At 52.8% G+C, this 26361-nt stretch overlaps 1 protein-coding gene across 4 annotated transcripts in view; it reads left to right on the top strand.

The window, feature by feature from the left end:
• The first annotated feature begins 1652 nt into the window (after positions 1–1652).
• Positions 1653–26361, top strand: part of HEG1 (heart development protein with EGF like domains 1) — a 45237-nt gene continuing 20528 nt past the window's right edge. For 3 of the 4 annotated variants that reach the window (XR_014585728.1, XM_083840640.1, XM_083840642.1), the window contains exons 1-11: positions 1653–1969; positions 15808–16002; positions 16573–16866; positions 17815–18138; positions 18543–18821; positions 19144–19473; positions 20374–20694; positions 21346–21663; positions 22119–22424; positions 22963–23289; positions 24354–25718. Coding sequence is in view for 3 of the 4 variants with exons in the window: in XM_083840640.1 (XP_083696766.1) it covers positions 1780–1969; positions 15808–16002; positions 16573–16866; positions 17815–18138; positions 18543–18821; positions 19144–19473; positions 20374–20694; positions 21346–21663; positions 22119–22424; positions 22963–23289; positions 24354–25718 (4249 nt within the window). In the remaining variant the exon portion in view is untranslated. Of the gene's footprint in view, positions 1970–1991; positions 4634–15807; positions 16003–16572; positions 16867–17814; positions 18139–18542; positions 18822–19143; positions 19474–20373; positions 20695–21345; positions 21664–22118; positions 22425–22962; positions 23290–24353; positions 25719–26361 lie in introns of those variants that run through there. The other variant, XM_083840641.1, reaches the window with a different exon arrangement.

Here is a 26361-nt window from a genome sequence, read left to right as displayed (position 1 = left end):
GCATGGCGGGGGCCCTGCTGTGCACCGCAGGGACACCACGAGGTGGGGACATCCGATACCAACCCCGTCTTCCTCAAGGTTGTTCTTTCAGCGACGTTTATTTTGCATTCACGCGCTGCTGATTTTGTTCTCAACGTGCCTGTTGAGTAAAACAGTAGGAAGAATTTATTGAGACTTGTTGGAAGAGCATTCGATCCCGCGCTTCCTGCTTGCTGGATTTACAGCTTCAGAGGATGCAGAATGCTTATTGTTGTAGGAGTTGGTAACGGGGAGTCGTGCACTTCATGCGAAAAGATATCCCCCAGCTATTTGAGCTGCTGCTCTGCATTCCCTGGGCCTTCTCCCAAAGTAGCAAGCTACTTTACAGCTCCTCCTCACAGCAGCTTTAACTCCTGATGGCACATCGCTTCGCTGAGTGTGGGTATCTCCATCACACTGAGGAGGAAGCCTTTTTTTAGGCGACCCATTCTGTAAGGTACGGGTGAGTCCCTTGGCGTAGGCTGCAGGACCCCAAGGATGTCCTGTGCAGACCACGCAGCTTGCTGGCAGCTGCCTGCAGCTTCTGGGTCGCTCAGGTGGCCCCAGCTGCCAGGGCTGGGATGTTGCCTTGCGTAATTAGAAGCGGGGTTGCGATATGCCGGTTCATTTCAGAGAAACCCATAGTAACGGGATGCCAAATCCCTGTGTCCGGGACTAACAAGCCCCTGACAAGCCCCTGTCATTCGCGTGCTTGTGTGGGCTCATCAGTGCCACCTTTTGGGTGGAAAGAGGCCTTCAGGAGAGTTTATGTTTGGTAGCCGGCTGCTTGCTTCTCTCTTGGTGAAGGGAGAAAGAGGGAGCAGGGGGTGCAGACCAAATCGGTGGTTGGTCCTGGATTCGGTGGGTTGTCGCTTGCCAGCCGAGTTCAGAGCACCAGATTCTGCTTGGCTGGGGGAAATTCAGCCTGAACCTGAAATATGTAGCTCGGGGGGGAAAGCAAAGGGCGTGCAAGCATCCCAGGAGGGAGAGGCTGCCAAGGACGGGGTGCTGCTGGTGGGGATGGAGGGCTCGGTGGGGACACCGCGACCAGGCTCCTTGGGGCTGCCAGCAGCCAGGGCCGAGCCCCAGCTCCGCGGTGTTGTGCTCTCGCCGAACCAGGAGCGCGGGGCGAGGAAGGGGAATTTCAGAACAATAAAGGGAAATCCTTTGCCTCCCGTGCAGCCCAGCCTGGGAACTCACCCCCGCAAGAAGCCGCAGCCTCAGAAAGCCGCTGCCGGCCTGGAAAAGCCAGCGGCTTCGCTGTGGAACCAGTAAAAGCTTTCAAAGTTACTTGGCAGGGGCTTGTAGGCGCAGAGCCGGGAGGGGGCTGGAGCCTGGGGGCTGCCCGACGCCCCCCGGGCTCGGCTCGGAGCCGCTTCGGCGGTGCCCCCCCCGCGGGACCTGGGCTTCACCCCCCCCCCCCCCCTCCCCGGTGCGGGGTGCCCGGGGGAGGCCAGGCCGGGGTCAAAGCAGCGCAGGAGCGGGGCCGGCCCGGGGGAGGGATGCGGGGGGGGCCGTGCCGAGCCGTGCGGGGCCGCGCCGGGTGATGTCAGGCTCGAGGAGGAGCCTCGGCCGCCTGCCCTTTTACTTTCGGCCGCCGGCACTTGGCCGCGGGCTGCCGTCGCCGCTGGCCGGCCCCCCCCCCCTCCCCCGGGCGCTATGGGCACCCCCCCGCCGGCCTGGCCCCGTCCCCCGGCGGGCATGTGAGCCCCCCTTCGTCCTCCTCCTCCTCCTCTTCCTCCCCGTCCCGTCCCCAGCGCCATGCCGGCAGCCTGCACCCTGCTGCTGCTGCTGGGGCTGGGGCTGGCCCCGCCGGCCGGGTCGCTGCCCCTCGCACCCCCTCTCCGGCGCCTTCCTCCTCCTCCTCCTCCTCCTCCTCCTCTTCCATCGCCTCGCAGCCGCCTCGGCCGCCCCTGCTCGCCGCCCGCCGCGGGACACGCCGGCCGCCCCGGTGAGTGGGGACGGGATGAGGACGGGGGGACACACTGGTGGCTTCGTCCTGGGGGCTTTATCCGAGTCCCCTGCCCCTCTCCGTGGGACTTCCCGGAGCCCCCCGGGTGCTGGGATCCTTCCAGAGGTGGAAGGAGCCAGGGGGGAAAGCTGCGAAGGGGACGTGGGTGCACGGGTGGGCACCGAGCCCACGCCACGCGTGGGACAGGTGCGTCAGGGTGTCTCTGTGTCACCCCAAAGCGGCACATCGGTCACCTGCAAAGTCGCGGCTTTCCTCGCCTGCCACATCTGCGACCGGGAGCGGGGACTGGCATGGTGCTTTGCAGGTGATGCCGGGGCTGGTTTCAGCACAGGGAGCGGGTAGGCTGGGTGTTTTTGTGGGAAAAGCAGAGCTCGCTTCATCTCCTGGTGAGCGGGTTTACCCACGTGCCAAGAAGAGACAGGGCTCGCAGGGTGACTAAGTCCTGATGCGCTGGGGGAGCTGGTGCTGGGCGGCAGCAGGTGGGCGAAGGAAATCCAGCACGTCAACACAGACCTGCGTGGGTTTCGGGTCCGGACGGCTGATCACCTGCCTGGGATGGACCGCCGAGTTTTGGCTTAGTTCCTGATGTGAGGAGAGTACCACGCTTTGGTATGTAGGGTTCGGTGTATAAAACTCAAGTTGTGAAACTTCAGGAAATGCGGCAAAACTACATTTGTAATGTTTTGGTTGTCTTTGGGTAGCCGAAGTGTGCCTTTGTAGGATGTGCCCACGCTATGCAAGGTGTTTGGCTGGGGATCCCGGCTGGGATGCACCCTGCAGTGCATTAAAGCTGCTGACAGTGTTTGTGAGAGCAGCCTGGTGACCAGGATACCGCGCTGAAATTAGGGAGATTTGGGTCCCTTCCCGGCCCAGCTACAGAGCTCTCAGTGCCACTTCGAGTCAGTTCTCCCTCCAGAAGTGGTGAAAACAACACTCCTTTTCCTGCTGTGAGGCTTGCGGAGGCAAAATCTGCAACTGCCTGCAAAGTTCTCAGCTGTTATTTGACAAGAGCCTTTGCAGATCCCTTGCCGGATAGAAAAAAAAAATATATTCAATTTCACCTCAGATTCCTATCTGGCATCTTTTCCTGTGACCTTGATGGCTCCTGAGAGCCGGCGGAGGAATGCGTTTCCTTTGTTCGAGCCTGAAAAGCCCGAGCTGGCTGTCCTCGTGCTGCAAAACCCTGGGTCTGGCCGGGGGCATGGGGCTCTGCAGTTTGCTCTGCGCTGCCGGCAGCTACAGGTGCTCGTGAATCACGTCAGCCCCGAGCCAGGAGCAGTGATAAATAGCACAGTAGTAGCTCGATCCAGAGCAAATGGCATAATAAATTACGGGGTGTCCCGACAGCTGCAGTTCACTCGCTGTTAGCTACAGCTCTATGCTTGTGTCAGTCAAGAGAAGTGGCGCGGTGGGACGGGATCTCCTGAACCGCTTTCAGGCCGACCTGCAGAAAGCCCCGCTGTCTGTCTCGTCGGTGCTTGCACCGCTCTGAGGAGTTCTTTGAAAATGTTTGTTTGAAGGGGGGAACGTTTCTTGTGAACCCGTTGCCCCGCCGCTACGTGGAAACACAGATTACATCTCGGACGGCTTCGAGACAGCTCTGAGGTTGGGAGGCAGCGGCCCTTTATCCGCGAGCAGATAGCAGCGCGAGTACAAGTGGGCTTGGGGAGCCCGGCTGTCCTCCCTGGCCTGCCCGTGCCTCTGAATGCGTGTGGCACGGCCCCGCAGTGCAGGTGGCTCCTGCTTGTTGTTCGAAGGGCAGGCTGAGCCTGGGGAGAGGAGGCCGGAGTGGAAAAAAAAAAAAGTGACCTGGGGAGCGGGAAGGATGGGGATAGGAGGTGCTGGTGTCAAAGCCCACCATGGGATTCTCCCTGGCAGCTGTTTTGCATTGGAGACAGGCAACCCGATGGGTGCCACCGAGTTGGGGCATATGTGGGCTCAGTCAGGAGCTCTGCCTCCTTCTGGTCTCATTATTGCAGGTTTCCCACCTGTAAAATGGGAATAACGCACCTCTGTTTCCCTTGGTGCATGGGGTGCATGGCACGTGGCCACCCCCTTGGCAAACGCTGCTGCTCCCGCTGCGCCCCCGCAGAGGCCATCACAGTGGTGCCGCGGGGAGGGCAGAGGTGGCACTGAGCCCCTGATGAGGTCCTTGTGGATGGGGTCTCTGGCTCTGCGAATCCTCCCCCTGCTCCTACAACGTCCCTTTTCTCCCCACACCTCCCCACAGCCCTCTGTCAGCACTGGTGCCCGGCGGGGACGCCAGCCGTGCGGCTGCCCTGATGACTCAATCTGCTTTTCTGCCATCTGTGCCTTCCCTCCTGTCCTTTCTCCCTCCTTCCCCTGCCAGCTGCCGCCTTTCCTTGCAGCTTCCCCAGCGTGAGGCCGGGAAATGAGGCAGGAGATCACCCAAGAAGGAACCAGCGTTGCCTGCAGCCCGGGAGAGCCAGGCTGGCTGTCAGGAGCCTCCTGCCCTGGCAGAGGGGCATACGCTCTGCACTCGCTCACCTATTCATTAACTTTCCTCCTCTGAAACTGTCTGTGGGTGGAAGAAGCAGATATAGGAGCAAAGGAAGAGGTTCATGAGGATGCCTGTTCGCACAAAAGTGCTGTGTTGCCTCCAAATCTGCCTCAGACTTTCCGGTACGTATCGGGTGGCTCTGCGGGGGCAGAAGCCCAGCTGTCCGTGCGGTCGTGCTGGTGCAGAGCGGTGCAGGATGCTGCCGGCGAGCTTCGGCACCATGTCAGGGGACAGCTGGTGGCACAGGAGGGGTGCTGAATTTATTCTGTGGGCCGAGAGGTCCCTGGGGTTGCATAGGTTTAGCTCTGCTCCTTCGGGGTACAGAATGAAGAGCGTAAAAGAAAAGAGAGAGAAAAAAAAAAAGAAGTGGTTTCAGAAAAGGAGGAGGAAAGGCGCAGTTGTGCTCGGCTCACCTGAAGTTTTTGTTTCCCTGTAGCAAACTGCTGGAGCTGGTCCGTGCCTCTCGCGAGTGCAGCGCTTCAGCAGCCATTCGCACATCTCTCTTCCCAAGCCGCGATCGCCACTTCAGACAGATAATTTAATTTGCCGTAATTATTTCGTGTGGCTGGGAAGCCGAGGGAGGCGGGCAGCTGCTGCAGCACCTCTGCTGGCTGTGGCCAGCCCCACTGGGTGGCGGGGACCCTCCCCAGGGGATGTGATTTTCGGTGTCAAAAGCCTCTGATGCTGCTTCATTTCGAGCAGCAGAGTTCCTACCCATCCTGGAAGTCCTCTGGAGCTTCTTTCCCCCATTACAGGTCCCAGTTTTAGGGCTGGTGGTCAGAAATGCTCCCCGGTAGGAAATGGAAATGAAAAAAAGAGAAGCCATGGTAGGTCAGCTGTGCTGGCCGTGGGTCGCTTTGACTTGCCAGCTGCCCACCCCAGCACTGAGCCGTCCTCTGGGTGAGAGCAGAGACCAAGCCCAGGCAGAATAAAGAATTATTTCCATGAAAAGGTCAAAAATTTGCCTTCTTGCAACATGAAAATGCATCCTGAAGCACGGCCAAAACCCGGCACCTGCTCTAGCGTCTCTCTGCTGTCAGAGTGGTGCAAGGAAGATTTAAGGGCGGTTTGGCTGTCCAGAGGGTCAGCAGGTGCTCCGGGCAAATGAAAGGTTGCTTGTTCATTATATTCCCCTGATAACGCCCGATAGATAATCCATAGTCTGCAGCTGGTGAGCAAGCTTGTCACGAGCCTCTAATACCCCAAACCCAGGCCCTGTTATTTACATTCGATTGAAGATGTAGGTCATACAGTGTGTTTTTCTCTTTCCCGATCGGCTGAGCATAAAAGGCAGAATCCAATTTTCAGTGGAAATAGGCCTGATTACAAATTCAAATTTTTATTTCTCTGAGCACTTTTGCAACATTTGCATTGTAATTTGCTGTTTCCATAAATACCAGAGCTTCATTTGCTGAGATATTCAGCCAGAGCACATGCAAGTGGGCTGCGAGCACAGGCTCAGTGAAAGAATGAAGTCTGTAGGTGCACAGCAGTAGAAAGTGGTTTTGTCACGTCTGGCCACCTTTCCCTCTCACCCTCTTCTGCATTTGTGCAGCTGGTGTGTGCGCACGACTGGCCCTACATTTTTAATGCCCGTGTGTTGTACCACAGCATCCCGCTGCTGCAGCCAGGGGCACGGTTCCCTTTCGGCTCTTCGATTATGCAGCGAGTTTGCAGTCATCCTTTCGGGCTGAAATCATTCGAGTCAGAGGACAAGGAGAGAACTTTCCCACCCAAAAGGGAAATGATGTTGCATTACTGAGCGACCAGCCCAAGTAATAATATAATCTTAGAAAAATGCAGTTCCCTCGAGGAAAGGAAGCTCTGTAAACTTCAGCTCCTCCAAGCTGCCCGCGTTGCCGTTGCCTGCGTTAGAGCAGTGTCAAAGCTTGTCTGCCGGGGTGCTCAGGAAATCATATGGCAAAGTGGGAACGAGAACCAGCTCCTGCTTGAAATGAGGACCTCCTAGGGTCAGGATGCTCTGCGGTTTCCAGTGCAGGTTTCAGGATGCTAGGTCCCATCCCTTCTTTGCTGTTAATCGCCTCTTTGTGCTAGCTGGGTGCTGTATGTGGTGGCAGTCACCCTGGTCCTGAAGAAGGAGCAGGGGTGGGAGCAGCTGCAGGAAGGTGAAACACCTGCCAGGTTTCACTGATGGGGATGCTGGGGTCAAAAGTGTGCTTGTGTGAAGCTGGGGGGGAAGGTGGTTCGTTCTTAGAGCTGTCAGTGTTTGGGCAAAGCCACACGAGGGAAGGTGTGATAAGTTGCTCAGATGAAGCTGTCTCACGTGCTTTGTCTCTTCAGAAGCCAGGATAAAATGCACGAGGAATAAGAAAGCCTTTTATTAAGTGTCCGAAGTGCAAAAGCCAACCCGTTTCCCCCAGGCAGGGCTCGCTGTGGTGTCCCCGTCCAGTCCCACAAGGAATTCTCCATTGCCTGTCCCCCGTGCAGGTGGGGCTCCTCGGGAGGTGTAGAACTGTATGTAAATCCGCGTCCCTACGCCGAGTCATTCGCTAACTGGTTTTGCAGGCGGTTACTGGAGCATCGCCCCAGCTGCACTCAGCATCTCGGCTGTGGGCGATGGGCCGCTGCTGCCAAAAGTCCTGATCTGTGCTGAGTGCCTCGGAAGGTTTGGCTTTCTCTCCTGAAAGCCCCGACTCCTGGGGCTGTCGTTATAGGAGAATCGCTTAGAGGGGGAGAAAGAGAGCTGCTGGCTGTGGAGGTGGTAGAAAAAAAACGTGAGCTGCGAATCCAGGAGACAGACGAGAAGTGCAGGCTGGTTGTATTTAAAAGCAGCACAAGTGCAAAGCTGGTCTCTGGGGCGTTTGAGGGGCAGTTTTAGCCATTCCTGTTGGCCGTGCTGTGTGCATACATTGGAAGCACAAGAGCAGCTCGGCCACTGCAATGGCCTCGCTCCACCGGGAGAAGGGAAGGCCAGCAAAGAGTGCGCTGGTGCTGGAAGCGCAGGGCAATGCCACAGGAAGGCTGGGAGCAAACGCAGCTGTTTTGTGCCCGGTGTTGTGGGCACCTTGTGGTGGCCTTGGCACTTTGATGTGAAGCTTGAAAGGGTTTTTAAAGCTGCTTTCGTGAGGACAGCCACCTTGTTCATGACATGACCGAGCACTGCCCTGCTGCGGGTCTCGGGCTCCCGGCTCACCGCTTGGATCCAGCCGGCTGAGGTGACTGCGGAGATGTTTGAGGAAAACAAAAACCTAAACCCAAAAGCTAATAACTGTTTGCACAGCAATTAGAATGGCAGCGAGCTTCTCACCGGTGACCTTTGGGGAAAAATGCCCTTTTCTTTTCTACCTGAAGCTGATTTAGCTCAGGTGTGAAGTCAGCTGGGGAGCGATGTTACCTGCCGGGGTAGAAGTGGCCGTGGGTCCCAGGAGGGGTTCACTGGGCCAGGTTGGTGGCTGTCCTGGGGTCCCTGCATCTCCCAGAGGACAAGGGATAGTCATGGTGATACCCCCAGAGCCAGCACGTGCACCTTTGGGGCGTTTTTCCCATCATTTTTCCTCATGATGTGGTGTCAGGGATTTGAGAGGCTGTAGCGGAGACCAGGCCTACCTCCTGCCTGTAGTGAGGCGCGCAGCATTTCCAGATCTGCTTCCCCGAGGTTCCCTCTGGGATGTCCAGACCATGGAAAACCCGTGCAGGGGCTTTGGGACTGATGGGCAACCTCCTTGGGGCTAACAAAGGAGGGCTTTGTTTTGCTGCTGTGTTTTTGGTGGGATTCACTCAGGGGTTTTCACGTACATCCGTACCTCTTATTCCTAAAGCAGCCTGCGTGCTTGAAACCGAAACATCAAAGTAAAACCTTTTCAGGAGGAACTTGCTCATCACAAGCAAAGGCTCCCCCAGGTGCAGGGCAGGGCTGCAAGGTCGCCCTGCAGTGGCTGTGCAGGCGGGGGCCTGCGAAGTGCAGGATTTGCTGTCCTGGAGCTTTGGGCTTCGCTGCCATCCATGCAGGCAGCTCCCCGGCACGGCGCTTGCTTAAAAGGCACCGGCTGGGGCAGCAGGAGGAATCCGGGCCTGCAGGGCACAATTACCCGCGTCACCGCTTGCCGGGACGCTGCCGTTAACACCCTTCCTCTGGTGGAAAATCTCTTAAGCCCCGAGGACTGGCGTGAAACGTCACACCGCGGTGAGCATCGCTGTGCTGGGGATGTGGCCGCAGAACCGATGGTAGCCTCGTGGCAGGGTGCTGCAGCCCAGCAGGGGAGGACAGCACTTTTTGGAGTATGTGTACATTGAGGGGAGGAGGCTGGGACCGGTTGGAGCTTGGGTGTTTGAGAGGTTCGGGGTTTGGTTTCGGTTTTGAGCTCTCTGTAAAAGCACAAGGCAGGTCTGAAAGGGAGCTGAAAGCATCTCCCCTTGTAGGATCGCCCCAAAAGATGTTTATCTAACATGTTTTCAAGGGGAAGTGTTTCACAGCGTCTCTGAACAGTGGTTCCACTGCATCGGTGCCATCCCAGGTAAGAAAACACTTTCTTATCAGGGAAACTGTAGCAGCCACAAGTTAAACCTTCTGGGAGGAACGATACCACGTACAAGTGCTGGCCAGGTTTGTCCCTGCACAACTTGTGAGATCTCTCGAGCTGACAAGTGGAGGTAGCTGAGCAGTGTCAGGAGGGAGCACAAAAGGGAGGAATGCAACCTTGTGTGCTGGGCTAAGTCCTAGCACAGTGCTGCGAGTGTATTTCCAGGAGGGGAAGCCTCAGCAAACAAACTGCGCGTGATTTGCTTTCCTTGTATGCCAGTATCAAGGGCCCCAATTGTGGAGCACAATCCTGCCCTTGTAACTCATCCTTTATCTCTGGGTTGGAGCTGGGCACAATTGTGTCTGTGTCTGCAGGACACGGAGCAGGGTTTCAGTAGCTGTGGCTCACAAAGACATCCTTAGAGAGCTCCTCACCCCTGGTACGGGCTTGGAAGAGCTCAAAGGAAAATACCCCTGAGGAGCTTTAGGCATTGAACATTCATCATTGCCGGCTTGGGATTCGGTTACAGGACTAAGATCTAAATGTTAATTCTTTCGGGGACGTTATCAGCTCTTTCAACAGATGCAGAATGGGGCTGCGGTATGAAAGCAGCAGCCAACCCTGCAGATAAAAGCCCTTTGAAGGGATGTTTCTTAGAGAGGAAACTTGATCAGAGAGTGCAGAGTAACCGCGAAGGTTTTATTCTGAGGGACACGGGGTGGCTAGACCTAAGCTCATGGCAGTCCCTGCTCTGCAGGCACATACCAAGGCTGTGGGCATGGGTCTGCTCCCCGACCCTGCCCTTCTCCATCGCCCCCAGCATCCCACTGCACGGAGCCAAAACTGGGAGAATCCCGTCCCCATGGGAGGAACTGGTGGTGTCGGTGCGGTGGGGGAGCAGGGCTGGTGTCCGTGTGCCATGGGGAAGGAGCTGGCTCGTCCCTGGGAAGAAGGAGGTGCAGCACCATCCTGAGCCCTGCTATTGCTGCGGCTGGTGGCCGCTCGGCACGGTGTCATCGAGGAAATGCAATTTAGATCATCGCCCTTTCGTGGCGGGTGGGAGAAGGGAGGCAGGGGCCCTCATCTCTTCAGGGGATCCATTTCTCTTTAAGCTTTTTAATTAATTTATTTTTTCTTACTCACCCTTGGGGTGGTTCTGAGTTTTGCTAGCCCAGATGGAGGAGGAAGCCAGCGAGCCTTGTATCTGAGCATCTCCAACATGCATCCACCCTTGGTGGCCTTGGGATCTTCATCCCTCTTGTCCCTGCTACATCCTTTGGTTACTGAGCTCCTGGGTTGGCCGTCTGCTCCCAAACCCATTCCTATCCAGTGACCGTAGAACTTGTCCTCCCCTCCCAGTGAGATGCTGCTTAGAAAATCCCTCTAAAAGAATATATATATACACACACATATGAAAGCACAATCCTTTTTAAACCCCAGCGTGGGACCAAACCTTCGACCCTGGTTCAGTGGCACCCACTCCCCTTTCCTGGGGGAGCTGTGCTGGTGCAGTTGGCACCCGCGGGAAGGGTTTCCTTGGCAGGGTGGTGGCTTTCCTGCTTGTTGTCCCTCCCGGCTGCGGGAAGCAGCTCTCAGAGCTCCCGCTTGTTTTGCTTCCAGGGTTTGACGTGGAAATATCACGCTGTCCTTTTTTTTTTTTTTTTAGACTGCAAAGCGATGCCTGTGGTCCCCAGGTCCTGGGGCTGACGGCTGCCACTGCCGCCTCAGCTGTGGATGCTCCCTGGGGGCCTGTGCATCGCTTGCTGAAGGGCACTGGGCTTTTCTGAGGAACTTCTGCCAGTGGCTCTGGCTGCTTTAGGTGGCACTTGTGCCACTTCTTCCATGGCTCTGGGTCAAACCGAGCTGCTTTATTCTCCCCTGTGGGCCACAGCCCATATCCCGGCTAAAGGTCTTACCGTCCTGCCCCTCGCAGGGGAAAACACAGAGTCCCAAACCAAGCAGCCCTCTTGGTATCCACGCCAGCCCACGAATACCCATAGCTTATTCTTTTTTCCCCTGCAAGCTCCGTTTAAGCCTGATCCAAGGCACTGAGCTTATGTCAGGAGTAAATAAGCTCCGTTCGGTGACTTCTGCTACACATGAGGTCAGGCAGAATGAGCTAATGCTCCCTCCTGGCCCTGAAATAAATTAAATGCTCAGAAAGCAAAATTTGGTCCTGCAACTTCTGAGCTGCTCTCGCCTTTCCTTTCGGAGGAGCCGGAGCCCCAGGACCACCTTGTGCCCGCTTAAATGCGTGGGGGCAGCTGCTGGGGGGCTGGAGTGCTGCAGGAGGCTGCACAATGCGGGGTGATGCCCTCGGTAGCATTCAGAGGGTAATTAATCTCGCCGTACCAGCAGTGGGCTGGCTTCCCCTGAAATATTGTTCTGGTGAGCCCCATGTGAGATTTTTAACAATTGCAAGGCTTGCAGACAAACCCCTTGTTTCTATTATTTCCTTATTTGTGTGAGAAAGGGCCGGTTATAAATGAACTCGTGTGCTTATAAAAGCCAGCAGTGGCATTGTCCCGCTCTCCCAAGCCTCATTTTGTCCCCCCTTCGCCAGCACTGTGCACGCTGGTGGAGCTGCCATAGAATTTTTTTTTTTTTTCATTTTTCCCCCTTTTTTTTTCCTTTCTTTTTTGCAGCCAGGATGTTTTTTCTTGCCTTTTTATTGTTCCAGTGACCTAGCAACTCGGCTGCGGTGGAGCCCTGCCAGCAGACTTCCTCCCCGCGCCGTCTGACAGTCTCCAGCAGCACTGCCCTCGGATGGGAGCAGGAGTTACACCGACAACAGCCTGGGTCCAGCATGGCTTGGCTCTGCCCTCGCCTGCGCTGGTGGCCCTGCTGCTGCCTTCCCGCCCGAGAAAGCTTTGAGGGGACCTTAAATCCCTGGAAAGAGGAGCGAGGAGTAGTGCGTGGGTGACTTTTCCTCTTGCACCGCTGCAGCAGAAAAGCCTGGAGGACTTTAAGAGGGAATTAAGTGCCTGCAAGCTGCCTGGTTCTTGCTCAGGGAGTTTTTAGTGGAGTTTCTGCATGGGTATGGGGTCTTCTGGGAAGTGCGGGTAGTCACGAGACGGCTTATTGCTATTAGAAGTGGGCTCGTATTTGAAAGTGTTTTCCAAAGATTCAACAGTAAAACAGGACTTTTTTTTTTTTTGTTAATTCAATTGCCAAAAGCTGTACAAAAGCCAGACCTTGTGACCAGAGGCTTAAGTCGCTGCTCTGAGCCCTGGGATGGTGGGTTTCCAGAAATATGGGTCCATGGGATCCTAGGGACCTGGGGATTAAACCCAAATTGTCTGAGCAAGTTGAGCACAAAATGCAGGTTTCCTAGGCTTGAGCTGAGGCCTGGGAGGCTGTGCCTCCACGGAGCAGTGCTTCAGACACCAAAACTGAAAGGCTGGAAAGCACTGGGTAAGCAGGACGGCATCCTGTCCCTCCGCAGCACACGTTTTGTCCTTGGCCTTTGGGAGCGACTCTGACTGGTGTGTGCTCTTCGTTTCGGAGTACCTGCTCTTTGCTGCTCCACGGTGCTGCTCTGAGAGCAATTACTGATTTTTTTTCTTCTCTTACGTTATCTCAGATCCCTGGGCTTTGGGATCATGAGCGTGGAGCCACTAAAAAGGGTAGGAAGCAAAAGCAGCCCTCTTCATCCTGTCGTGGTCCCACGCAGCAGCCCCACAAGGACCACACCGCTGTCCCCAGCCCCGGGGCAGCACAGGCAGATGGACACAGACAGACAGACGCTGAAATCCCAGCTGCTGCCACCCACGCCAGGGACCTCGAAACTCGCAGCCTGCAGGGCTGTGGCTGGTGTTAAGCTCCATCCCGAGCTGCTGTATTAAAGCGTCGGTCACCTTTGGTGGCTGGATAAATCCTCCCTATTTATTCCTCGTCGTGGAGAGGAGAGGGAGCCGCGATGCCGGAGAGAAAATTAGAAAGAATTAGTAAAAAGGGTTAAGTGCATGTGGTTAAAAACCTCTTGCATTCTTCCCGTGCTTAGTGCACACGAGGGACCTGCTTGAAGCAATATTATCGGCATGTTTACGCTGAGCTGACCGGTCTCAAGCACGAACATTTTTTATTTTTTTTTTTTAAGCTCCAGTTTTCCTCCTCCCCCCTGCCTCGGGCTGCTCCTTTCAGGGCAAGAACAAGGAAGGAAATTGAAAATCCCAGCGCGCCCTGGACGGTCCAGATTTAGGGCTGCGGCTTTTGTTCACACAACCTCGCTTGGCTCCGAACCGGCCTCCGCCCTTCATCCCGACATCCGCAGCCGCGCTTCCCAACGCAGCGCCCGGGGGCCGGCAGCCACCGTGCCCCCCGCTGCCCTGCCTGCGGCTCTGCCCCTGCTCCTCCTCCTCCTCCCTCGAGCCCACAGCTTCGCCTCCGGCCAGCCGGGAGTTTTCTAAGTTTAGATGACTTTTTTCCCCACCCCGAGCCTGGGGTGATGCTGAGATGATGCAACCCCGCAGATGTGGGCTCCGCAGTTGTGGCTGCGCTGCCTCTTGGGGAGGCTGCTGTGTGTTCACATCGCCCTCGGATGGTCCTGGGGCGGCCACAGCCCTCCCGAGGGTGCCTGTGAGGTGGCACAGCCGCTGCTGAACGCTTGCAGCGTCGTGGTTTTTGGTATCGTGCTGTCCCACGGCTGAGGACGTGGCCAGGGCTGAGCCTTCGCCGTCCCTGCAGCAGTCACCTCCTGGCCGGGGCAGTGCCTTGATCGCTCACGGCGTGGCTGGACACCCAAAATCACCGGTCCCCAGCAGGTCGCTGCACGTTTCCAGCAGTTTCACAAGGTCCAGCCAAGCCAGGGCCTTGGGAAATCTGCTGGAACCTGATCTGTTTGTCCTGGCCACGCCGTAACTCGGCTCCCCCAAACCAGCTGCCTTGTTATTGCTTGCAAAGAAAAAGGAGCTCCCAGCCCCGCTCTGCCTGGGGAGCAGCACTGCTGGTTTTAACGGGAAATGCAAACACTGGGCCCGCAGGTGGCGTGACGGCTTTGGGCTGGAAGTAAAATATTTCTCTTTACAGCCGTGGTCGTGGGGAGTTAAGAGGCAGAACCCAGTTGGCAGCTTAGCGTGCGACAAAATGAGTGGTGACGGGTCTGTACCCGAGCTAACGGGCTGCCCTGCTGTAAGCCTTCGGTGAACGGAGGAGGCCAGGTGCTCCCGTGCGTGGTTTGTTGGAAGAACTTTGCATCTGGCCCATCCTCCCCAGGGAGGGTCATCTCTCCAGGCGAGTCAAGGAGAGAGAGAGGTTGTGGTGGTTGTGGGTCTCCGGAGGTCTGCCCAGCCCAAAAGGATTCCTTCCAGCGGCTGCTGCTGCTTCACTTTTCTTTTTTAAAGCTTTCATGGAGAGGGGAAGGGAGAGAAAGCTGTTGTGCTGCCCTCCAGCACACCCGGAGTTTTCGGCAGCGGGCGGACTCGTGGGCTGCAGTTACAGGCCAGGTACTGACTTGCAAGGGAGGGCAGCAAGCATCCCACCGCGACCTGCAGGCTGAGCTACCAAAAGGTGTCTCCGTTCTTCCTGGTGAGTTCCCAACGAAGCTATAGCAGATGGAGGGAGGAGAGCGCTCCCCAAACTGCTGCTGGCTGCTGAGCCACGGCCTCAGCCCTTGTCCGGAGCCTGGCGGGGAGATGAGTTTGTGTTCTGGAGGTGCTTGTGGCTTTTGGAAATCCCGTAGAGCGTGTAATGCCTGTTGCCTTCCCTGGGAGAAGGCAGTTCTGCATCCCCAAGATACCGCAGGCCCTTGTGCAAGGAGGGGGGAGCTTGCTGCTGGTAGCACATGGGCACGGCGGGCAGCAAGCGCTTTGAGGGCAGAGCAAGCTGAGCTAAAGGGTGGTGCTGGCCTGGGAACAAGCATTTATTCTGCAAACTTGTTTGTTCGTTTTCTGTCGAATTGAGGAAACACTTCTGGGTGAGGGCGGAGGTGGGAGTTTGGAGCGGCCTTTTCGCAGGAGCAACAGCCCAAGTCTTTTGGGGTGGAATGGGGGCTCTGGCCACCTTAGCTCACAGAAAACAGACCTGAAGATCAAACCTCTTCCCTATCTTGTTTGTTAAGTTCTGATAGACACTGGCACTGTTCTGCCAAAATGCTCCTCACCTTAGGGTGCGGCAGTGCCTGGATGGCCAGTGTAATCCTCTCCGTAAGTTTCTCCCCTTTGTCCTATGATGGGCACGTGGTGCCTGGCACCAGCTCTGGCTGGCCAGATCACGTGAATCTCCAGTGGTTATTTGCTTAAGGTTTTTTCTTTTTTTTCTTTTTTTCTTTTTTCTTTTTTCTTTTTTCTTTTTTCTTTTTTCTTTTTTTTTCTTTTTTCTTTTTTCTTTTTTCTTTTTTCTTTTTTCTTTTTTCTTTTTTTTTCTTTTTTCTTTTTTCTTTTTTCTTTTTTCTTTTTTCTTTTTTCTTTTTTCTTTTTTCTTTTTTCTTTTTTCTTTTTTCTTTTTTCTTTTTTCTTTTTTCTTTTTTCTTTTTTTTTTTTCTTTTTTCTTTTTTCTTTTTTCTTTTTTCTTTTTCCTTTTTCCTTTTTCCTTTTTTTTCTTTAAAGATTTATTCCTCCTATCACACACAAAAAGCATGAGGGTGTTGAGTGGCACTGCTCCTGCACCTAGAGATGGGTTTCGATGTTTGGCACCGCTGACTGGTCTAATTCACACTGGTGTGAATCCAAAAATAAATTTCATGGCTGTGTTTTGATTATGCAACTTTTTCTCTAGTGCAAATGAGCTCAGAGTTTGGCCTCGCTGTTACTGCAGTAAGCCGAGCCTGCACATCCAGCACTGATGGGATTTTAATTTTTCCTCGTTATTCCTTTCAGTCATTGACAGCCATCAGGCGAGGAGAATTTCGGACACGGCAATGAGGACTTCCAGCTCTCTCGTGGGTGACGTGGAGCTTGTGACGATGCTGGCCAGCAGCAGGGAGCCAGGGGCAAACCATTTCGGTTCCCCCACCAGCACTGCGGCCTTCCCCCTGCCAGGAGCGGGGGGCACAGTGAGCAGTCCCCCTCCCGGTGAGTGCTGAAGCTCAGGTTCCCACACCAGCAGGACGGGGCTGTGCTGATTGCCCTGTCCCCATTTCCACTTTTTTCTTAACACCTCTGGGTGAAATAAGTGTCTCACTGGGATAGGAATGTAAAGGTTGTCTTAAATTTTTTCGTTCCTTATTTTTCCCCCTTTGAGGACTTGAACGGGAGCTGTTACATCCCAGGCAGCTGCTCCGGCTGCCAGCTACTCTTTGTCCTGGTGGGAGCACTCCACGCCTCGCACATTTGTAGTGGTTTTAAAAAAGTCTGGGTTTCTCTTGCCATGTAGACAAATGCAGACAAATTTTGAAATCCTGACATCCCTTTTTTGATGGCAGAAATCCCTTTTTTGATGACAGAAGCCCTCTGTTCCCAGCAGTCCCTCTAGCTGCACGTGCTACGAGAATTAGAGGAAATGTGGGCAATGCTGCTGTGACCCTACTTACTGCATGTCATAGTGCTGGGTACCGCTGTGGGTGATGCTGCTGCAATCCCATCCGAGACACGTTAACCTGGTCAGCAGGAATATTCATTTCTCTTCTTTCTTGCTCTTTGTAGCTGCTGGAAGCCAGGTGAGAGGCAAGAGGGCGCTGGCTTCTCCTGGAGACCCTGCAGACACAGAGACGATGCCAACAGCGGGGCCAGCCTGGTCCTCGTCCCCAGCTTCACAGTCTCATAGGGTGCTCCCCAGCAGCCCCGTGCCTGGCTCCCCGGGGCAGCCCTCGTCTTCCCACCATGCTCCCAGCACCCAGACTGGTGTGAGCAGTGCCACGCTGCGCTCTGGGGATGCCACGGGGAGCTCTGCAAGCCCTTCGCTTACAGCATTGCCTGCCTCCGAAAACACTTCCAGAGGTGAGCTCTGCTGGCCCACGGTTCCGTGTTGTATCTCTAAAATATCTCTGGAAGCCAGGGACCTTCTCCCACCATGCTCCTTGCCCAGGCGCTACCTTTCCCCCGTGGTGTGGTGCTGGTTACGTGCCTGAGAAGCTTTCAGATGCACAAGCCGTGCCCATGATCACGAGCATTTGCTTGCTACAGGAGTAGGGGTGTGTATGGTTCCTACTGCCTTCTAAGGACAGTTATGGGCTATTTTATGGAAAATCTGAGCTTTCCACAGAAATGCTGATTTATTTATTTATTTCAGTGCTTGTTATTGTTCTGATGGTTAGCTGAAATTCCTGGCAGAGACCAGGAAAAAAGCATTTGGTCAAAAAAACCCAACATTTTCCATTACCAAAAAAAAAAAAAAAAGAAAGGCAGGTAGAACCTTGGGACCTTATCAGTGCCTTTTCATCAGGGTGGGGGCCCGCAGCAGCACAATCTCCCCGCTGGCCCGCTGCTGGCTGCAGAGCAAAGCCCATCTTCCCACTCAAACCACACCGCAGCAGGGCCCTGTGCTTCAGACCCGATAACGGGTTCCCCACAGGGGTCCTGTGGGGAACACAGATCAGCCCCAACCTCTGCAGCCTCCTTGGTTGACCTTCCCTGGGCCTTCCACATCTTGCCTGGCTTTGGGAAGCCTGGAGCAGGCAAGCTGGTTACTCCACCATTTGTAGACTTTTCCATGGGGGCTTCAGCGCGGTGCTCTCGTGGCGGCAAGCCACGGTTCTTGCACATGCAGTAACTCGGGTCTTCCTGAATGGAGGAGGGGATTCATGCCTTTCCAAAAGAGCATTTCGTCCAGATTGAAAACTTCCTTTGCTTAATATCCATACGTGCAGTGTAAGCATCTGGGAAGAAAATGGATCCATCTGTTTATAATTTCATACGTATAAATCCAGCTCTTTTATTGTGCCGTAGCCGCTGGAAGCAGCTACCAGCCGTCCAACAGCTCAGCATCAGAGAAGAGGATTTGGGGGTTTCACACCACCAGTGTCTCCATGTCCACGACAGCCACCAGAGGTGCCGGGAGGACGTTAAGGTCTCTGCCAGCCAGCACTGGCCTGGCCCATGCAGCAGAGATTTCCACCTCTGGTACGGCAACCATCGCCTCTCCAGACCGGACCCGCTCCCCTGGCCCATCTGTGGGAGCAGAAGCTGGTGGTGGCACGGGTGCCATCGTATCTTCCACAGCCCTGCTGCTCGCCCACTTGTCATCATCTGCCTCGGGCAGCGCTGCCACGTGTGAGTTTTGATAGTTAGCTGTATAACTCAGAACATTATTTAAAGAGTCTTTATAAAAAAAAAATACATCCTTTCTATTTTAAAGAAAGGAGGAATAATGTTGTGCTTGGCACATTCTGTACATTTAAAAACATTTCACAGAAGTGAAAGTATGGATAAATATTATTCTTGTTGGAAGAGGAGGATAGATTTTTTGTTGAAAACTTTCAGTTGAATTTTGCAAGCAATTACTTCAGGAGTTCCTATGTAGAAACCATTTTTTCCTTGTCCTAATGATTTCCCAGTAGTAAATATTTCCGTATTGAATATTCACACATACGTTGTCTGTACCTAGTGATACCGGGACAAAACCTACCCAGCTGTTATAGTTTATGAGGTTTTCTATTTCCTCTCTGCTTTTTCAGCTTTTCACAGCAGTCATGGACCCAAGAGCATCCCAGCCACAGGAGAGGCAATGCTGCGCTCGGACGTGCCCCCCGCACTCGCCAGTGTGGCTGTGGGAACGCTGGGGTCCCCCTCGAGCTCTGCCACCAGCCCTGACCCCTCCAGCAGTTTGGGACAGACCTTGTCCTCCTCGGTGGCCAAGGCACACCAAACTGATGGCTGGCAGGGAGACACAGACCTCACTGAGCATCCCCAGGAGCTCACCAGCTTGCTGTCTGCCTCTGAACATGTTTTTACAGGTAATGTGGTTAGTCTGAAAGATGCCTGCTTTGTGGCTGGAGTAGGTTTTGCATCCCTGATCTTCATTTTTTTCCCATAGGTATCACCATCAGTCACTGTTGGATGTATGTGTATTTTTATTACCAGCTGCACTGGGACTAGGGGAAGGGTGGAAGTTGTTTTCAGTTTTGAAAAACTGCAAAGTAGCAGTGCCCTAGTTGCTATTGAAGTTCCCATACTGAGAAAAGCAGCCATTGTTTATAAATACATATGAAAAAAAGACCACTCATCATATGTGCAACTCTGTATGCGTACGTCAAATCTGTTTTTATCCTATCTTAGGCATCAGAAGCAGCCGCCAACCAACTGACACATCGACGGCAGACAAAGAAACCTCAGCTTCCTCTACCACCAGCACTTACGTTTCAGCCACCGCCACCGGGAGCGGAGGGAGGCCACCAAGGTCTGTCACAAACAGCAGCCGATGGGCGACAGAAGTCTCTGCTCCCAGCCGTGGCGTGTCCAGGACCTCGGGCACCATCGGATCCTCACCAACCTCTCCTGTAAGAGCGACCTATGGAGCGCGTGGGGCCAGAGAGACCACAGGTTTCAGCCAGCCTGTGGAAGACCCTTTGCTGCCACACTCTCACTCTCCTGCAGAAGGTCCTACAGGTGAGCTCGAGTTAGAGGTGAAGTCCCATTTTTATGGGGAGTAGAAGGAGGGTAGTTATTTTATCCTGCGCTACCTGTGTATCACAAAACATTACAACTGTGTCGAATATACTGTTAAGAAGGATGTAGCATGATTTCTGGATCTGAAGGAATTCAGCTCTTTCTTGAGGAAAAAATTCGGTTTAGTGTTTTTACCTAAAAGGCACCCATGAAAAGTTTCCTTAGGCCAAGAAAAATAAGTTACTTTCAAATCATGATAATTTTTTTTTTTACCATTTCCAGTTGTTATTGCAATTTCATAAGCAAGGGAACTAAGCACGTGGGGATTCAATCATGTCCCTGCAGTGCCGGGGACTAGGCTTCAGGTCCTGCGTTGTACCCAATGGACCATGCTGCTTCTCAGAAATGGAACCAGCTCAACGGATTTAAGGCAGCTTTGGATGTGGTCTCTGAGGTCCTTCAGGCCATTCTTTGCTCCTTGACCCGCTGTGGTGCTAAAGGAATCTGAGCCCACTTCTTCAGCCATGACCTTCACACACTGCTCAGCGTTGTGCCTGGTCTGAACTAAATTCGTGCCTTTTCTGGGTTGTTAGGATATGTGTTTGTTCTAGCAGCAAGGAGTGCCCTCAGGCACTTAATGGTGAAATCAAGTGCAAGGCATAGTCGTTCAGCAGTTTTTACATAACAGCACTTTTCCTGGCATCAAAACACATTTTTTATGAGACAGATTTCTATGGGAAGGAGTCACATCTTTGGAAATTTCCTGTTTTCCCTGGATTTATGTCTTCTCATATTCTTCTACCTGTGCATGTACTCACTGCCGCTGGGTGCTACTGGAAGAAAGCTCATTTGTTTATTTAAAGTTTTACATATGTATTTTTTTTCTTGATCGTATCTTAGCTACTGGAAGCAGCTTTGCGTCATTCAGCATCCTGACAACGGAGAGGAGAACTGATTTTGACGCCACCAGCTCCTCCCTGTCCACGACAGCCACCAGAGGTGCCGGGAGGACGTTACGGTCTCTGCCAGCCAGCACCGGCCTGGCCCATGCAGCAGAGATTTCCACCTCTGGTACGGAAACCATTGCCTCTCCAGACCGGACCCGCTCCCCTGGCCCATCTGTGGGAGCAGAAGCTGGTGGTGGCACGGGTGCCATCGTATCCTCCACAGCCCCGCTGCTCACCCACTTGTCATCATCTGCCTTAGGCAGCGCTGCCACAGGTGAGCTTTGACCCCGTAGGCCTCAAATACCCGCTGTGTGGAGGAGTGAGGGGACGTTACAAGGTGCTGGACAATGCTATCAGGTGTTACGGAGGAATGTTTCAGTGAACGTTAGCTAATTTTTGCGTATAGTCACCAGAAAAGCCCAGCCTTATTGCAATGAGCCGCCTAGCTCCCGGCTTTATTGTGGTTTCTGAGGTAGCACCATTTCACGGCAGGCCTGCTGGCTGTGTGGGAGACAAGGCCGGTCAGCCCTGACTCCACCCAGGCAAACGAATGCAATATTTATGGATCCCGTCCAGCACAGCCGTGCTTTGTTTCAGGTACCAGGGAGTTACAGGGTGCTGTAGCCCCATCTCACTTTGCCACGGGCATCATGGGGCACACAGGACAGACTGGAGCAGTGTGGAAGGTCGGTGAGCACACCAGTGCTCCCACCCCTTGTTTTTGGTGCCCTCTTCAGGGTGCCGTCCTGTGAGCAGCCTTCTCCCCGATCCTCAGGTTGGAAAGGCTTGTCTTTGCAACTGGCATCTTCTCCAGGTTTAAATCTTCTCCCACCTTGTACCTTCCTGAGGGCGGTGAGGGAAGAGGGTGTGCCTATCTGCTTATATTTTAATATGTATAAACCCATTTTGCTTTGTCGTTTTCCAGCCGAAGGAGCTATAACATCAGCCAGGGTACGAAGCCTGCCTGATACTCTTCTGACCAGCATGCCCAGCTCCGTGACAGCCACCCGTGATGGGGAGAGGACTGTGGAGCCCATGGTGGACACCAGCACAGGCAGCTCTGCTCCTGCTCAAGCCAGCACCAGCTCCCTGGACATTGTCCTTCTGCTTTCTTCAGTGACAGAGCCCAGGAGGCAGAGAGAGATTTCACAGAGCAATGCTGACCTCATTGAGCTTCCAACAAAGCCACTGCCCGTGTTTCCTCCTGGTGTTTTGGTGCCTTCATCCTCACCAAGTGCTTCAGGTGGGTTGTGTGGGTTCCTGATTTGCCACGAAGGGCCCCTCATCCAAGTTCCTACCCTTGCTTTCTGGTTTTAAGCTAGATTTTCCATATTAATAACCCCAGTTTTTGATGAAGGAAGCTTGAGCATTGCAGGGCTGGTGAGTTATTCACCTCTGCATTGAGGCAACACTTCTCTTGCCAGGGTGCAGACAGCCTGGCAGCTTCTCAGGACCACATGTACGTAGAGCAAGTGTTTGAACTCAAGCATGAACTCAGCTGGGTTCCTACTGCACAGCTCTTAATATTCCAGCATGAAGTTTTCAAGCATCTTTATTATTATTATTATTATTATTTATATATTTTTCTCCCTACATTTAAAATTCTGCCTTTTTCCCAGAGCCAGCACATCCTGCACTCCCTGGCCAGGGATAATAATATAATAAATATATGTATGTATGTCTATCTTTGCTTTGCAGTTCCAGAGAGAGGGCGGTGGCTTTCTGATGTTCCTACTGAGACTACGTATGTCTTGACCGTGCTCTCCACCCGTGGGGAGGGGACATCTCAGGATGAAGCTAACCATGGCACATGGAGCACAGAAGTGGAAAGCCCCACATCCCACCCGGGCACGGTCGGAGAGCCCCACTCTGGCCCTCTCCCATCCTTCCCAGCATGGTCTGGAGGGGGACACGTCTCCTCTGACTATGCACGGTACACAGAGCCCAAGGTCACCCTTTCATCCAGAGTCTCCACCTACTTCTCAGCCTCCGGTGAACCTTCCAGTGAGTCTTTCTGAACTTCACAGTCGTGGCTGAATTAGGACAAAGCCCCCTTCCCTCTCCCCCCAGCTCTTCCATGTGCTGATGTTTCCACCAACACCATTCAGAGCTGTTGTGGGCGTTGTGGATGTTATTTACAAGCTATGGTGCTTCAGCTCATTGGTATTATGTGTCTGCAGCTGCTGGTGTTTAACAGAAGCAGTCTCAGGAATGTGTCCTGTATCTTCTTGCTACAGGAGACATCTAATACCTGCCTGGGTTGGGGTGACAATTATAAGTAGCCTAAATATGCCACTGTGACTCTAAGGGTGCTGATTGTGCCTGTATATTTAAACACTCCTCTTCGCTTGGAGTACGCTTTATATGTTAAATCCGTATTTAAGGTAACAGATATGTGAGGACTAGCTAATCTGTGTTTAATCTGTATTTATATGTGCAATTTTATTAATCTGCATTTCAAACTAGAATTGCTATAGAGCTCAAGAGTGCTGTCTGATCTGTGGTGGTAAAATCTAACACCCGATTTTCAATCCTATTTCAGCTGTGGGAAGCAGCCATCATTCCCCCAGCAGCTTGAGTATGGAGGAAGAGATTTCCAGCCCCTACACCGATCCCTCGTACCGTTCAGCCACGTTAGCTGGTGGTGGAGAGGGGACGCAGGTGACAAACGGTGATCTGGCCCATAGCACAGAGAGCTCCGCTTCCTACACAGAGACCGCCAGCTTTTCAGAGCCGATTTGGCCGGCTTCAGCAGACCAGAGTGGGACAGTCAATGCCTCAGTTGGCAGCGCGGGCTTCGCAACAGAGACTCTCTTCACACATTCTTCCGAGATAGCCACTGATTCATCTTTCCAAAATGATCTCACAAGTAAGTTAGTGTGTCCACATGTGTGTTTTTTGAGGGTAAGAGGGTTCCCATTGTCTTGCATTTATCTATGTTGTGTTCAAAGCTCTCATTCATTGGTATGTGCAATGCCACCCGTGGCATTGCAACATCTGGGAGATGTTCTCATGTCTCCAAATGCTGACACAAACAGAGGCCTCAGAGCCAGGTCTCTCCTGGCAGGGTACTCATTCCAGAAGTGAAGCCCCGAGCCTGAGCAGTAGCAGGAAAACTCTCCTGTTTTGATGGTCGTGGGTTTTTTTTTGCGTCCTAACTGGTTTGTTGTGGGTAATGCTTTCAGAAGCGTTTCATGCTGTAGGTCAGTATAAATTAAAGAGTCAGTAATAGAGTTACACCAAATTTTGAAATTTTAATATCCTCTTCTTTAATTTTTAGTGATTGCTGAAATTATATGTACATCCTGAAATTCATATTATAAGATTGACTGCTCCTTTGATGCTAAATAATCTGAATTTTTGTGTACTGTTGTGCTACTCATTTAGGATTTCCTGACTGCAAAGTTTTCAGTCAATGGGATGATGATAAGCTGAAAATTAACGTAATGTAATAATTTCATCCTACAGAGGCATGGAATTCACTGTGTCTAAAAACAAACCGACTTAAGAAGATGGATGTATTTTAGTTTGGAAAGAAGGATAAGAGGGAGAGGGTTTTATATGAGTTTTATAAATAATGAGAGATAGAAAGAGCAGATGGGTTTTCCTGCTTAGCTTGCCACAAAACATCACAGAACGATAAGTGCTCAATCACATTAAAAAAGCAATACTGGAAGAAGAGATTATTTTAGAAACCTGCACGTTTCATGGGAGTTTTGTGTCTGGTAGAGTTCATCGTTTTAGAATGAGCTAAGGAGTGCAGAAGACTCCTAATTCAATAGCCACACTTGGATTGTGTTTTAAACTTTTAGATGAGTGTGGGCCTATTTATAGACAAGAACATTTCATGTATTTATCACATAGTTTTAATATGATATCAAAATATTTTTAATTTTATTCTGTCATTCTGATGTATTTTGTCCTTTACTGCAGGCTTTTCAAGTAGCCATCAGCCAGTCAGTAGCCTCGATGCTGAGAAAAGGACCTCAGTTTCTCATACGGATGGCACATACATTTCAACCACGTACACCAGAGGAGGAGAAAGGACCCTCCTGTCTATCTCAAATAGCAGCACCTCTGCTGACTCCTCCGAAAGTTCCACCTTTTTTTCAGAAATTTCAAACCCTTCTGACTCATCAAAATCTTCCATGGCACAGGACAGGAGGAGCAACGCATCCAGCAATGGCAGTTTTGTTGAACCATCTACGGAGCCATTGTTGGTGCACTCTTCCCAGCCATTGACTTCTGCTTCTGTAGGCAACACACAAAATACGACTCTCTTCGACGCTGACTCCGAGGTGTTGCCCACTGGCAGATCATCTCTATCTTCATCAGCATTTCCACCCTCTTCCTCAGCGTCACCGCTGCATCACTCGCTCACATCAACACCGCCAACAACTTACCTGTTGGCAACATCAGAGCCACCCGAGATGCTGTCGTCCTCTGTGATGGCATCTTCAGCTCCTCTGCAGGCTTTGTCATCCTCTTTGTCCACTTCCTCACTGCTTTCCTCATCTTATTCATTATCATCGTTACTGCCTCTGTTTTCATCACCATCATCCATCTCACAGTCCGGCGACAGGGCTAGAATAAGCACCCCCGTAGCTATGACTGCGGTCAGGCGTGTGCCCTCCACGGCCGCCGTGGCTGGCAGCTCACCCAGAGAGACCAGCAAGCATGGTGGTACTCACCAGCCCCCAAACACCACCACCTTCACCTCCACCACATCTCTCCCGCTCCCCACAACGCCCGTGGAGCAGCTCGGTGGCCGCATTGCATCCACGCCTGCTCCCACGGTGGTAACAGAGAGCACCTCACCGAGAGCCGCCACCTCCCAGGGGGGCACCGCTGGGAAGGCACCGCCGCTGCTCACCACAGCCAGTGAAGCCCCGCGGGCAGTGCTGACAGATGCTCCCCTCAGCACCTCACCAAGTGCAACAAGCCACAGTGCCATCGTCCCTGCAGTAGCATTGACCACGGTGAAACCCCTTGTGCTGACAACATCAGCCAGCCGCTGGCCAACCCCAACTGATGCTAGCACCACGAAAACCCACAGAGCTCAAACACCTGCTGCCACTAAACACGTTTATACCCCTGGTGAAAGGACAGAAGCTACGGATCTCACCACTGCAATACCTAGTAAGGTCGCCAAGGAAAATGTGCCTGCTACAAGTTCTCCTGAAGTCCCTCCAACCATTAAGACCACTGTGAGCATAAGAACTACTTTGGCTGCTACCAAACGCACCACCATCCCTCCACCAAGTAGCACAGCTGGCGTGAGGACATCTCCAGCAACAGGTAATGTGTCTAATGGTCCTCATCAGTGGTGGGGCCGGCAGTAGCTGGGTCCCACTTGAAGGGTCTTTGAAGGGTTACTTATGTGTGCATGACAAGTCTGTTTTCAGCAGCATTTGGGAATAAGAATTCTGTCTCCGTTCTGGTATTTTTAAGATAAGGGTTTAGCAATCATGCTGAGCTGCTGGGAGAAAAAAAAAGAAAAAAAAAAGATGAACATCTTGGTGAATGTTTCCGATGGAAATGTTAAGCTGAAATTTGGGAATTTCAAAAAAATAAAGCTGATTGGCTTTCCAGGTAAGCTTAGGATGCACTGTATATTTGTCATGAAGAACTGAAGAATAGACCAATCTCTCTCTTATTTGGGTGAAAAGGCACTCAGTTGGCCAGCACGCAGTATTTTTGTTGGAAGTTTTTCTGTTATCACGACCTATGGCCGGTCTCTCCCCATCTCACTAAATAACCAACCCGTCAGGGGCCTGTCACTTCTCCCAGCATGTTACATACCATGGTCTTGCTGAGCACGTTGTGGCAACCGAGATTGTCAAAGAGAAGCCGAGAAACATCTTATTCAACCATTTCAGATTTGCTTTTTAATTACATTGTGGTCCAGGAGCGTTCTGTGAATCCATAGTGATATTAGAGG

Source organism: Anser anser, assembly GCF_964211835.1.
Source record: "Anser anser genome assembly, chromosome: 6".
In the NCBI taxonomy this organism is placed as follows: Eukaryota; Metazoa; Chordata; class Aves; order Anseriformes; family Anatidae; genus Anser; species Anser anser.
This window is presented reverse-complemented; position numbering and strand designations above follow the sequence as displayed.